At 36.6% G+C, this 15,312-nt stretch overlaps 2 protein-coding genes across 2 annotated transcripts in view; one reads left to right on the forward strand and one right to left on the reverse strand.

Annotated features, from left to right (window-relative positions):
• LOC108575932 overlaps positions 1–399 on the reverse strand; it is a 33,436-nt gene extending 33,037 nt beyond the window's left edge. Inside the window, exon 1 of the mRNA XM_017938873.1 lies at positions 232–399. Coding sequence (XP_017794362.1) covers positions 232–399 — 168 coding nt within the window. The remainder of the gene's footprint in view (positions 1–231) is intronic.
• An 8,670-nt stretch (positions 400–9,069) lies between these two features.
• Positions 9,070–14,297, forward strand: LOC108575919 (leukocyte receptor cluster member 8 homolog). The gene is made up of 6 exons (XM_017938853.1): positions 9,070–9,383; positions 9,903–10,288; positions 10,373–11,541; positions 11,623–11,956; positions 12,042–12,249; positions 12,823–14,297. Exons 1-6 carry the CDS (start codon positions 9,238–9,240, stop codon positions 12,983–12,985), a joined length of 2,406 nt encoding a protein of 801 aa, XP_017794342.1. The 5' UTR covers positions 9,070–9,237; the 3' UTR covers positions 12,986–14,297.
• The last annotated feature ends 1,015 nt before the right edge of the window (positions 14,298–15,312 follow it).

Genomic DNA, 15,312 nt, shown 5'->3' on the forward strand with positions numbered 1-15,312 from the left:
TCGACGTGAACGTTGCACGTTTGAAACGAATAAAAAATTTTGCACAAATTCACTGAAATACCTTCAGGTATAAAATTAGAATTTTTAAAAAGAGTTAACGAAATTCGATATTTGCAATTATTTGGCGATATGGTAACGAAGTTCGGTATAAAATCCAAGGTAAAGTTAAACTGTAAAAACAGCATTCGTTGTATCGTGAAATTTGTGAGAATTACGAATAAAAACACTCACCTGTAGATAAGGGCTGGCAGCAGAGAGGACCAAACGATGAGCCAGGAATCTTTGTCCACCAGGACAACAGAGAGCCACATCAGCGAATCTTTGGGACAGCATCGCCTCCTTGAGGAACTCCCCGACATCCGGTGTCCTCCCAGAAACGCGGATCACCTCTCCCATCATGCTCCAACTTGATTACGATAACTCACTTTATCTTCAGTACTCTTCGGTTTATTCAACAAACAGTCTGAAGAATCATCACGTATTCCAAATTTCTCTTCGCGATACTCTAAGAAGGTTTTCAATTGGTCCATCAGTGATGACTCGATTTTACTCTTTTTCTACTTCACGTTGCACCGAAACACACTGATCTCCTTAATAACGCGTGCGTCCACATGATGAAATGATCCGTGTCAGTCTATCAGAGTCTCTCTTAGTGGTCTTGTTATAAATAGAAATCAATTATCTGAGAAACAATTCCAACATTGATGTCCAACGTAGCCGGCGCTACAAGAGAAAGGCAAGCGGTCAGATAAGGGTTTCTTAGTTGGAAAGCTTCCGAGTAGAGCTTCCCGTACTAACAATAAGACACGATGATTATTTGGCAGCGTTTGACAAATTAATCATTGTTTGGTACTTCGTTGAATTAATCACTTTTCCTGTGGCAAAAAGGAATATTCTTTTTGTAAGGACTTTCTAAGCAGGTAATTTCTCTTTTCTTCCTGGTGATTCGATAGAATCACTTCAATCTTTCCCATTGCACTTCGGTCGATACAGATTTCATCAATTCTCTTTCAGAAATAGACGATTAAAGTTCAAAGCGTGTTTCATTTAGTTCTAATACAAGTTACACTTTCAAATCTATATTTTCCTATGAAACTTCCATCGATATATTTTTCTATATTTATGTTTAAGCTTGAATATCAAGTATATACACCGTAGGAATGAAAATAACTTTATTAATTTGAATGTTTCTATTTTCGAAATGTGTTGTATACGCGATAAATACGAAAAGATGGGGTTATTTGTTTACAATCGTGCTAGCCAGTTTGAGAAGAAGAAATTGTCCTGTGATTTCAGAGACGAATGGCATCGTTTCATATTGTAATAAGACAAGAAACTGGTGAACGCCTTTATTACCGTTCTGTCGAGCTAGCGGTTTGCGTGGATCGTGGCTGGTGCCATTGTACTGTGAAATTACTTTGTGGCCAAGCAATTGATACCCTATAAGATAACACCCTGAGCGAAACGAGCAACACGTAGAACGCCCTGTCATACGCGTTGTTGAGCAAAGTTATTCGCGCCGCCTGCGATTTTAATAGCCTACGAAACCACTTTGCATTCCCTTATCAATTTACAAATAGAAGCATATTGTAATCGCGTTAAGAGATCGTAACACTGAGACAAATGCGCTATTTACGTTGTTTGTATAGCACCCTGTGTTTTAAGGACAAGTTCATCTGTTACTGGATACCTTCTGTAATATAAAAACTAGTCGTTGATTCTTTCTACAAAGAAATTAGAATTCTTGAGAGTATAAAGAGTATGCATTTTTTGTGAAAGAAGTTGAAATTTAGGAAAAGAAATAATGAAATGTGAAATATCATTGTAATAAATAAATAAAATAATGGTTAATCAAACGGCAAATGTAAGAAAATAAATACAGAAATAAGAAAAGAAAAATACTAAAGAGTGTAGAGATAAAAATACCATTACCATGAAACTATCATTGTTATCATAGAAAAATGCATGTAACTTAATCGTTAATCTAGAAAGTACTTCAACGTGTTGCAGATGGAACATTCAGTCCGTACTCGGATCAAACGAGTGACAAAAAGAAGCATTATTACAACCTCGGCTTCAATTCCCCCTTTACAATTGCACAAATTTTACGTTCTCCGAGACGAACCAAGCCATTAATCTTCGAATCCGCTGAAACGGTAATCTCATAACCTCCATCTTGCCCGTCTTCGCGATTAATTCTTTCCTAATATTGGAAATTTATGTACGCGATCTGCGCAAGAAAGGATACGTTTATTTGTGAAATCGGTAAGTGGATCGTTCGATAATATATTACATTGGCGAAAACGAATTGAAAAATAGACGAATATTTCGCAGATCTATCGGCAATGGAATCAAGATCGGAACAGTTCTAGAACAGATTTATCGACGCCTTGCGCTTCCTGCACTTGTCCGCTTGCCATCCTGCAATGATTTAGAAGAACCGCTCAGGTAGCCTTGATATTTTTGCTTAATTATTATCACGATAACAGCATGGCGTGTGTACCGGTACCTTTCGAAAGCGGAACTAATGCTTTCGTGTTTGTTTAATCCTCGGAATTGAAACAATGTCCCGGAGCACTGTACAGAACATACATTAGAAAGCAAATATTGCTGTAATTTCATCTATTTGGTAATGTTGATGTGCATGAAAAAAAAATAGTAGCTCGTGTTCCTAATTGAAAAATTTTGCAAATCTATGAATCGACTAAAACACCGCGAAACGTTATATTCAACGGATTCTGTACCAGTGTAATAGTCGATCGTTTAGAGTATTCGAGAATTAATCGATCGAAAAATGTTGAAAATCGACGATCGATAAAGCATAATGACGCTAATGGTCGGCAATGATATTGAACATGTTGAAAAATGAATGGCAACTCCTCTAAACGGAATAACGTTTCGTCCGTTAGACACGGCAAGATGATTTTGTGAGTCACGATTTTCTGTGGATACGTACGTCGATAATCGCTTTTTCATCGATACAGGCATAAGTTAGGATAAATGTTGAGCAGTTTGAAAAAGCATAGATTAGGCAGTCTAATATCACTATATCCTGGCATACTTCTAATTTTGCCCCGAGTGTACCGTTTTTAATTTCCATATCCTTTAAAATATTACCCTGTTTCCCTGGTGAATTGATCGTGACCCCACTAAACCGTATTCTAATGGCTATAATTAAACGATTCAGTTGCCTGGATACGGGCATTGCGATAGGTAATACAAAAATGTCGAATTACCAATCGATACCTCGTCGTCCTTCGATGGGTGTTCACGATACACGCGTTTATCCTGGCATAATTGTAAAAATAAATTGAGTTTTACGACGGGCTCGCGCGTCCGCGAAATACTCAATTAACTTGTAAATTTCGCGCGAGTTTTTTGCCCACGGTTTAATGGCTTTTTTTGAAATTTTGCACAATTCCCCCATGATTACGTAACATTATCGTTACACACTGAAATATACTTGTCGATATACGATTTCGCGCACTTCACCGCGTTTTCACGCAACACTACACATCATTCAATTATATACCATCTTTACGAGCCACTTTGTCAAACAGTATGTACATTGCAACGTTGCCACTAATTGAGGAATTCGAACAATGTAAATTTATCTTAGTTGATTTATCGTTCGATAATCGAAAGATGTTCCTACGAGGTGTTGCTAAAAATTAGCAACCTAACCAACACCGGTTACAAGAATACGAATCACCTTATTAGGTTCAGGTATGAACAGGTTTCCGATTGAATGTTCCATTCTTTAATGTGCGACACATCACTCTTCCCCGGAACGTTCACTTTCTTTCGCCCCGATGCGAACGTCATAATTCGTGCCTCGTATAACCTCTTTACGTCAAAATTTCGACCTCTGTCGATAATCGCGATCGGTCAATTCTCGAATAGATAACAACAATAATTCTAATGGTTGCTCGGTCGATCATTTTCATTATTTCACGGTACCCCTTTGTGAATTGTTGAAAGATTAAACAGTACGAAATTTCAAGGAAGTACCAGATTAAAGCGTCAATCAATCATTTCGCTGCTAAATAATCATCTACTTTAGAAAAAGAGAGGAAATCATCGATGACGGGTGAACTAACCGTGAAAAACGCGTATGTCTTGGCCGAGTCGGTACCGTACGCGCGAAAACGACCGTAAAAATCCGGCATGGTAAGGTTATCTGTGCAGAGTGAAACGAGAACTCAACTGAGAACTCGCGGGATTCTGTGGATCGCAGAGTGTTTAACGAGATACCCGTCGCTGAACAACTCAGCGGGGCGACTGCCACCTGAAATCCTCAGGTGAGCAGAGACCACCTCTGCTCCTTGCAGTCTCTCAACGGAGAGAGAACTCGATGGAACTCCTCCCATGTTGGTGCTCTACTCCCTCCTTGGAGTTACGTTTCCCATCGGAGCACACGATTCACCGACTACCACGCGGACGCTCGGATTGACGATTAGGAGGGATAAGACGCTGCTGTTATTGTCACGACTCTACTCTCGTTGTATTTTTTCATAAACACCATTTCTTGATATTGAATTTTACTATTTTGAGTATTATGATTTCAATGTGAAAAAATTTAATCGTTATACTTCATTTTGTTTAATAAGAGATGAATAATGGAGGGAAACATGTTCTACTGTATCATAGGTGATTAAGTGCGAATCATGCGCTGCCATGTTTACCGACTCCACTATTTATGGGATGATCTGACATCTTGTCTCCAAATTCATGGTGAGGTTATGGGTGATTTACAAAATTGCAACAGATGTCGCCCTTTCGAGTGCTTCATAAAGCAATATAGTTCGGGCAAAATCATTGCAGCTATGACGTTTTTAACGGTAACCTTATCCTCAGATAACTAAACATAATTTCGTGGTGGTTTACTCGGAAAAGCAAGTAGAAATCAGTTCCATTGATGTTTCGCGTAAGACTGAATCAATTATTTTTTACGAAAAAATTACCGTTGGGCTCCTTGGATTTTCAACGAATCGTTAAACGGTTTACCATAAACTTAACGGATCAATTAGTTTTACAATTCGCACCTCGTAAAACGAAAGAGACTCGCTCGGGGAGGACGGATTTAGAGTGAAAGCGACAACGTCATACTTTGCTAGTTTGTTTTAGTAAATACCTTATCAGGGTCGTGATAATTAAGCGAATAGAACGGTATCCGCTTCCGTTTGTATACCGCCATTGGCAAAAAATGATCGTCCTATCTATAACCTATCATTATCACGCATTTTTTTCGTTCAAGAGAATTTAATTTAACCGTCAACGATTATTTAGCCAATCTACCTTAAAAAATATGTAGTTTTTGTGAAAACAAAGTATGATATCCGTGACGAAATAATAAATTAACATTTAATTAACGAAATACTCCGTATATTGCGAAAAATCGTACCAGAACGTTTTAATTATGTCGATAGGGAAATAAATAACGCTCCACTTTATAAAAGTTGATAATTTCTATGCAAACCCTGTGTAAGGTTTGTGGGACATGCTCTCGCCTCCTCGGCAGGCACCTTTTAATGCTAAATCCATTAGCACCGGGCGAGAACGTTTTCCAGGTTGATTATCGGGTAAACACAATGTTGTGTCGGTTCCCGTTTTACCCACATATTAGCCTGACACGTTTGATTATTCGCGTCGAATTGTCGAGATTCTAATTCACCAACGTCCCCTTATATACTGTTATACAGATCGAAATCCGTGACATTCAGATTACACGCGGCACGTGACAGGATGCTATGACATGAACTATAATTTACCGATCACTATTCCCGCGTAGAAAATGTAGTGCTGAAACTTATCTCGATTGTAGAATTTCGATACGTCGTATCACTTCGACAAAATTTATTTCGATCTTACTTTCGATACTTTATTTTTCGATAAAATTCATCTGAATTACCTCGACGTTCATTTGTTTCAATTTATATTCTTTTTTCCAACGGTTCGTCTTCTCACCGCGTTTCGTTTCGTGTTATCGTTTCTGATTATTCGTTAGAGGATTGAAGAGTTTGGAATATTTCACTTCGAAAATCGAGTTTTTCATCTTGCAATCATGAATACTGCTATGGAAGTAAAGGTAAAGGCATGGTCACCATCGGTTATGTGCAAAAGTCCGGACAATATTGTTTCCTCGCCATTCACGTCGCAGAAGGTGTTCATTCCATCTTACGAGAAGTATGTTATCAAATGAAAATTCTGTTCGATTTAACGTGATTAATTGAAAAACATTTACTGAAAATTTTAGAGAGAAACGTCCTTGCATAGAACAGTTATTGACGAATGAGTATCAACGGATTTGGTGGCAGGAGAAGGAATCATGGGACAAAAGATACCAAGGCAAGACAGCTACCAAGAAGCTGTTGCACCGTATGGTAAAAGGATGGCACGCTGATGTTAGATCCTTTTTTATCGAATTATACAACTATGTAAAAATGCACTTTATTTTTTATCAAAGATAATTAAAAGAAAACCAGTAACGACACCTGTTGTCGCTAAACCCAAGAAAATAAAAAAACCAAAGAAAAAGAAGGAAGTAAAAAAAGAAGAAGTCAAAGAACCAAAAGACACCGAGAAAGAGGATAAAAAGGAAGAAAAAAAAGCTCCCCAACAAGAGGAAACAAAAGCGGAAAAGACGAAAGAGACTAAAGTCGAAGAAACGTCATAAATTTCATCCAAAATTACCCACCGATCGTAATTTGAATTCAAATAGACTGCTGATTCTATAATTATGCAGAATTTTAAGGTTCATAATTTAAGATCAATGTCTACGTTGATTTTATAGCTCGAAACTTAAAGGTTACGAGTTATGCTACCTAACCTAACGCATGCCTGACTAAGTACCGAACCTTGCTTTTTTCTTCACTTCAACTTCCGTCTTCGAAATACTTTTTTTTTAATGTTTCGAACAATTAAAAATGTGGGGAGAAAAAATAAAATGTTCTGCTTCAATCACTCTTAATTAAATTGTGTTTCTTTGTACGAACTAATATGGAAACATTTGTAATTAACAGACAGGCGACGCATAAAAATAGATGGCGCTTTTTTCACCGGAAATCCACGCAAGAAGCGTTCACTCGAATACACAAAAGAAATAATTTTGCCTCTGTACGTCTGTAAACCGCGTTTACGGAAATGAACGTGCTTCGCCAGGATGTTTTATCAAATAATTGATGCCTTAGAGTTGTTTGCACACGTAAGCACAATCATAACCGCGGGTAAAAGTGGACGCGAAAGAATAACGTTTGTTACAGCGCCGTCCGTACGCTACTGGATACCCTATCGAATGTTTATGTAATTTTGATGATTTTTTTCGTCATTTATACAAGCTTTCTAATACTATTACTTACCAGTCTGTTCTAGTATGATAAGATTACGTGAGGCGGACACTACACACGTTTGCAGTTTGTTGCAAGACGAAAGTGGAAAATGCTGATGCAACCAGCAACCATAGTTGAGTTTGATTTCCAGCATGTGGTATAGAATTTTTTCAGAGGAAAAAGAATGTTGTCGCCTGTATCAAGCTTTTCCGCAACAATTGTAAATTTGTCATATTTTCTAACTAAATTGGCAAATCCTACGGTTTTTCCTAGTGTACTGTGTCAAAATATGTGGATTCTGCATTAGTCTAAATTCCTTTATCTATAAGAGATGATAGTAACTTGTATTCAAAATTTTTATATGGTCTTTTTCTTCCAAAAGTGTATACATAACTATTCTTTTTCTTTATTTTTTCTTCAAATCTTTAGTTAAACGATGTTTTTGAAAGAAAGGACCAGAACTCGTTCAAGGCAAACTACATGCCTCTATATATCTATCAATTAACTACCCGATATTTCATCTACAAAACAAGATGAAACAATCAACGTTATTGCATCATAATCGATTCAGTCGTAAAATGATATTTTCTATTTCGAAAAATAGTGCAAAAAATATGCTTTAATGATAGGGAGTAAAAACGTCCAATAAAATAGAAATACAATTGCCAATGTTAAGAGCAGAGATTCAATATGGAATCGTTTATAAAAAGAGAAAATAACGGAACATTTATATATTGAGACATTCTACTTTTACTTTTATATCTGCATCAAAGATACAAAAAATTTTGGTACATTACACTAACAAGAAATTTAAAAAAAAGATAAATTTTTACAATTTTTATAATGCACAAAATCCATTTAAGCCATGAATAAAAAGATGTCTGCATTTTCAGATAAATCAGAACACGATTAAAATGCAGAATACTGTTGGCATAGATTTTATTCACGCAAAAAAAAATGGTGTACATAAAAGCGGCACAACGAAATCCAATCGCGAGGCCATTAATACAGTGGATTAAGAGATAAAACGGATCGCAGTTTACAACTCTGCTTAAATGTTTCGAATCTATCTTTAGTCATGTTCCGGCATGAAGGGGAGAAAAAAACAGTACAACTACGTACAACTTCATTCGATATCCTTCGGATATAATGTTACATTCGTGTTAGGCCATATTCCGTTTCTACCATTTCGTTGCAAAACTACCTACGTGTTTCATTACGTTACGCAGCCGCATTAAATAACAACCATCGGCAATTGTTTCCTATAAATTCTTTATAGCGCTGAATGAAAGGGAAACCATGGTAAATCGTCGCAGAATACGATCAGTTTGCGCATGATGCACACCCCTAGTTGTTTCCTTAAGAAAAGAAAAAAATCTAGCTTCTGAACAATGAAAAAAACAATCATACTGCTCTAGGAACACGCTACGTTAGTGCGTTGCCTACCCTTAAAAATATTCCAATAAAAAAATTAATAATACACCTTAAATAACTACAACTTGAAGTATATTTTATCTTAAAAGCATTGCACTGATCAAACTAATTTGATTTTATCTTGAATCACAAAGAAGACAATGATTTTCTTTACGATAAAATCCTACACAGGTTTATGCTACAGCTACTATACATATATTAAAGTATACTTGACGAAACTCGCGCACAACGTAAAATCCATATAACAGTGCTGCCGCCTAACAGCGGGTAATAGTATGATTCATCAGCTCCATTTTAGTTTGTCGAAACGGGTTAGTCGTTGTATTTAACGAGCTATAGTTCGATAGAATTACAATTTTCTCGAGAATGTTCTAAGAACTTTCGCATGGACTAATCCGTGGTAATGCAAACGTGTATACGGCAGTGAAACGTATCGTGTACAATTGTTTAAGCAATTCTGATTTTGTTCCACGGTATGTCAGAAGGCGAGGCTACAGCGTCGCAGAAGAAACAGCAGCCATTTCAGCAACAGCCACAACTTGGAGTAGGCTCAATGGCGAATATGGCATGGCAATATCCCTCGCCCAACAATATCCACAACATGTTTCCTCCATATTCAGGGTAATTTCCTTTTAATATCGATTTTACTTGAAAAACTATCGTTTTATGAATGTATAATGAGTCATATGTCACTCAAAAGAATTATATATGTAGGTGTAACTGAAAGAACGCAGTTAGGCGTAACGTTCTATGATGTCATGCAATCAGTTCTTTTTTATATTTTTGTTTAAATTAAATAAATAAACATGCCATTTTTTACGTAGACCCATTGCTTGTGTATTGGAGTAAAACTAAAGGACAAGAAATGGATAATGTGATTATGTATATGATGCGTCGAAAAAACACTTTACTATGGTCTAATTTTAGATTGGTGCACGTAATAGAAATATCTTAGAGTATTTGATAAATGAAATACATTTCAATATATAGGCATATAACATATCGGAGTACAAATATATTCTCATAATATCAGTCTGATGTTTAGAAATTCTTGATGCTATGAGTAATAACAGATATATTGAGATCTTAAGTACTTGAGTATTTATATGCATTAATAAATCTGTTCTTATCCTTTTACAGGCAGTTGTATGGACCAGGATATCAGGGTGTACCTCATCAAGGACAAACATTTAGCTACTATCATTCAATGATGCCTGGATATGGACAACCTTTTACTCCACAGCAGATGCAACAACAACAGCAGCAGCAACATCAACAACAACAACAGCAACAGCAGGGTAACAATCAGGGAAAGCAGCTGCATCAGCAACCACCAGTTCCTGGGACCCCAATGTCTTTGGATGATGACTCTGAACTTCCTCCCTTGCCCCCTGGACCACCACCATCTGTGCAGACATCTCAGCAACATAACAATCAAGTACAACCATCCATACAGCCTCATCTAGGGTATATGTACAACACATTTCCTTATGGTATTTGGAATGGAATGCACAGTGATATGACTCGTAAGTTCTATTCTTGCAGAATACATTAAAGCAACACATTTTTCTCCAATATACATAATAATATTTACATTTTCTCTGTTTCAGAATACAATAATCAAATCCGTTTTAATGTACAAAACAAAAAGAATGGTTTGCCATTCTCTCCATCTGGTAATAGTGGAGCTGCAAAGAAAAAACGTAAGCGGAATAAAAATTTAGCAGCTCAGTTCAACAATAGCTTTCAGGCAAACAGTACGACGACGAATTTCGTGCCGGGACCCAATCTGAAGACCGAGTTACCACCTTTACCTCCTGCACAGCGTGAAGTTGCAGCTCCTCCTCCACCAACTGAAGAATCCCCCGCTCCTATTACACCTGCTATTACGACCGTTAATAATACAACTCCTAGTGCTGGTACACCAGCGGTAGGTACTCCCTCTATCGTGACTACTCCCAGCCCGGTCGGTGATTGGCCTGATAGCCTGAAGAACTACGTGAACAGATGCTACGAAAAGTGTAAAACGGCGGTTGACAAAGACCAAGTCGAGATCATATTAAAGGGAAAAATCACACGCGCAGCGAACGACGGTTCGCTTTGGGTGAAAGACTGGGACCAAGAACCTTTGCCTAGCATTCACAGTGAACGTATGACTATGACGATAAAACCTCAAAAACCGGCCTTGAAATTAAATAGCTTGCCAAATCCGCTGATGAATACACAGGGAGGCTTGCGCAAGCCAGGTCTTTCCACTTCTCTCGGGGCTCGGCTTGGCGCGCGTCTCTCTGTGAATCACAAACGGTCAAGGTCAAGATCAAGGTCGAGGACTAGATCGAGATCAAGATCGAAGTCGAGATCGAGGTCGAGGTCGAGATCGAAGTCGAGGTCGCGTTCGAATACACGTAGTCCGCCGTCCCGGAAGTATAGGCGTAGCACTTCGTCGTCGTCGAATGTTAGTGATCGGGAACACGATTATAAGTCGTTAAAAACGAAAAAGTCAGCTAAAAACAAACAGAGTCACAACAGCAAGAAAACAAAGAAGACTAAACAGATGAAATCACATTTCTATTCAGAGTTTGGTTTATCTGCAGGCAACACTGATGAATTAGGATCCAAGGAGAAATTACAACAACGTGCTGCAAGATTTAATGATACTATTTCCAGGACAGTCAGCAATGGTGTTAAAGACGATCCCACTGCAGACTTTGATTTTACCGGACTTCACATTGTCGGCATATGCAAGGACATTGAGAAGCCATATTTGCGATTAACATCCGTAAGATCTTGTTTCGATTATTCATTTTGGTTGTACATATATAACCTATAAGGAAGTACTTATCACTTATACATGTTACAGGCTCCAGCTCCCTCCGCTGTGCGACCGGTAAGTGTACTCCAAAATTCTTTGGCACATGTCAAGAAACGCTGGGTGGCTGATCAAGACTATAGATATGCTTGTGATCAACTTAAATCTATTCGTCAAGATCTTACCGTCCAAGGCATTCGAGATGCATTTACAGTCCACGTGTATGAAACACACGCCCGCGTCGCTTTAGAAAAAGGCGATCACGAAGAATTCAACCAGTGTCAGACACAATTGCGGATGTTATATCAAGACGTCGGTGGAGAAAACCGATGTGAATTTATCGCATATAGGATATTATATTATATATTTACGAAGAATACACAAGGTGCTTAATCAATCGAATATAAATGCAACTTGATGTTGAAATACGACGGGACAATAAAAAAATGAATTGTTTCTTTTTGTTGTAGACTTAACAACAATTTTAGCAGCTTTGTTGGAAGAGGACAAAACTGATGAGTGCATAAAACATGCGCTAAAAGTGCGTTCTGCTTGGTGGCTGGGTAATTTCCATGCTTTTTTCAAGCTATACACTTCTGCGCCAAGGATGGCGGCCTTCCTGATGGACTGGTTTGTTGCGAGAGAACGCAAGAATGCATTGAAGACCATGATAAAGTCGTACGTACTAGATTCTTTAGAAGTAATCATTTGTTTAATCTTGTTAAAACATCTCCAAACAATATTTAACATTTTACAAAAATTAATAACGCTAATAATATATAAAAATATAGATGAAAACATAATTTACTATTAACAGGTACATTTAATTAGATAGTTTTTAATTTCAAAATAATTTCATTTATCAATATAATTTTAATATTTTCATGTTTAAATAACTTTCAAATATACTTCCATAAATATGATGGAAATATATTTAATCCCCTTTTTTTTTATATAATTTTTTATAGATGAAAATGTATACAAAGCAACAAGAGCTTTGTTGTTACTTTTTCCTAAAAAGTGGAACATTGTTACAGAGATATACAATGGAAGTGGAAATTTGTAAATAATTTTTTTAACAATTATAATTATACATAGATTTCTGTTACAGGACAACGTAGCCGAAAAAATGACTAGTTTTATAGTTATCATTTATTTTTTATCGTACTATACTATATATATATTTTTTGTTTTTAACGTACACATGTTTAATGCGCGATTGTCTAACGATACATTTCTTCTACTGTTTAGCTACCGGCAAAATTTGGCGGTTGATTTCGTCGTAGCAGAATTGGCCTTTGAATCTTTGGACAAGTTTTATGAATTTGTCAATGAATTGGGGTTGGTTTATGCTGATCCTGAACAACACCTAATCGACTGCAAGACAAGCAGTGGTTCTCTAGGTGCTTGGTAAAAAGCAACATCACTCTTTTTTCGTGGAAGACATATAAAAAAAACGAAAACCATTGTCGTGCACATTCGTAGGCACAAATCGGTGTGTGTATATGCATATGTTTCCCAGTAATATGCATATGTAGCCTATACATTACATATGCATATGCATGTGCATATATCTTACTACACATTGACCTGTATTACCGATAATTCTTACCATCCCCTAATCATTGTTCTCTTCGTTGATCGACGATCACTCAGTCGAACAACAATTTGTAAATGAAAGTTTTCCCCATCATATAATTTGTACATACGTGTCTCGATGTCGGCCCACCGCAAACCGAAGAATCCAATTTACGGGCTGATAAGAATTGTACAAAACGAATAGGACGGTCATTTTTTCAAGTCGTCCGCAACTACCTCAATAGAGACTCGGTATGAAGCCGAGGCTTGTAGTGAATTACGAAGGGAAAAAGGAAACGATGTCTTCAGGCCACAAAAAATCTCGTTTGGTCAAACCTCGAATTCCTCAATCGCAGCAGATTCTCTACATTCGTTAATATTATATTACGTGTTTTTACTCTCGTGTCTGGTGATTCTGCTCGTCGTTTTTCTAAAACACATTGTCCACCAAAGGAATTGGAATTTTTTAACCATTTGCCAAAATCTTTCGCTCTACAAGGATCCAATTTATTGCTTGCTACTTCAAAGGGAAATTTCGACATTTTGATTACCATGGATTTGCAACGTATACACGCGTGAATGGATTGATTGTACGGTGATTGCTCCCACGATAGAAAAGAAAATGGTAAAGGATTGAAATTGAGGAACATGTTGAATATACGTTATCGCTACAAAGGGATTTTCGGTAAGGAATAAGGAAGTATTGAGGGTTATCGAAGGAAATTGGCATAATCAACGGTTCGTCAATGAAGATGGAAGAAAAGAGACGAAGGCAGGTTACGGTTTCGTGTAATGGCGCCACGAAGCATCGGTTTGAAGGAAGTATTCGGCGTGACGTGTTCAAGAATCAACAATCAGAACTCTTCTAATCGGGACATCACACGTATATTGGTATCAAATGCTATTCGCGGGTGAAGAGTGATTATTTTTATCTTTTTAAGTGTTTACCGCAGGACAATGTTTTTTTTTTTTTGTTCTTAATAGTCCGTCATCGATTCTATCGGGCGTCGAGAATTCTGTTTCCACGTTATGAGAAACACAGGGGTACAAGGTTATGAATTCGGAGAGAAGAAAAAGACATTTTTCATTGTACGATCACATTCGAATATGGTGTTGTGCGTAATAAATTATTTAATTTTCGGATATTATACTAATTTCTTAATCTATATTATGCTAGAAACCTAATGAATTTACAGAGAATTCAGAGCATGATTGTTTTTTATTACTAATAAAACAACATTTTCCTGTGTATTTCTTGTTTGAACTACCGAACAATGGATTATCGCTAAAACCTAAAGCATAAAGTATAGATGCTTGCAACTTAAGTTAGAATTTTATATTTTTTTTTCTTTTTTCCTAAATATCAATAAAAATTACAACGATACTGATGCGGCTGTCAGTATGTAAATTTATTTCCAATCATAAATGAAAACATTCAGTATTATTTCCATTTGGAAAATAACTTAATAGGTAACTCAAAAAAAAAAAAAGTCTTTCTTATAACATCTTGCATAACTAAGTCTCTACACAGAGAAAAGAAACTGTCTGCTATGTGTTATTGTACAATTTATACCTACTGCATTAACGTAACGTTTGTGTTTTGAGAAGAAACTTGTGTATAAAAGTTGCTTTGATAACACGAAAAAAATAAGACTTCTATTATGCCATAAAAGATTACAAATGCCCAGAAAAAATTACATAAACATGGAAGTAACAGTTTCAGTGAAGAAAAAGATGTATTTCTATGTAAAGATTTGTTGCAATTGAAGTATTTGTTACACTTTAAATATGGAAACTATATCAAGCATATGTTTATCGGTTAACTTCATGACGATTAGAACACCTTTCCTTTTTATTGACTTAACAATGTCCGTCTACAATATAATAAATTTTTACGATCAGTTCATGCAACTGTTTAATACAAAGAGATTCTTTTTAAAGTTAATCGGTTCTTGTGCACAAATTGCCGATAAAATTGTGCGATTTTACATCAGAAAGTTTTAGTACTTTAATTCACCATTACACAAATGCCCAAATTAAATGTTCTTTATATTTCTCAAACCCTACACACGTACGTGTATAAATTAATCGTTACGTCATAAAATGCAATATAATAATTATAGTTATTTCAAGCATTGTTACAAAACTAACAAATTCGTTTAA

This window comes from Habropoda laboriosa, unplaced genomic scaffold (assembly GCF_001263275.1).
Source record: "Habropoda laboriosa isolate 0110345459 unplaced genomic scaffold, ASM126327v1 scaffold336, whole genome shotgun sequence".
Taxonomy (NCBI): Eukaryota; Metazoa; Arthropoda; class Insecta; order Hymenoptera; family Apidae; genus Habropoda; species Habropoda laboriosa.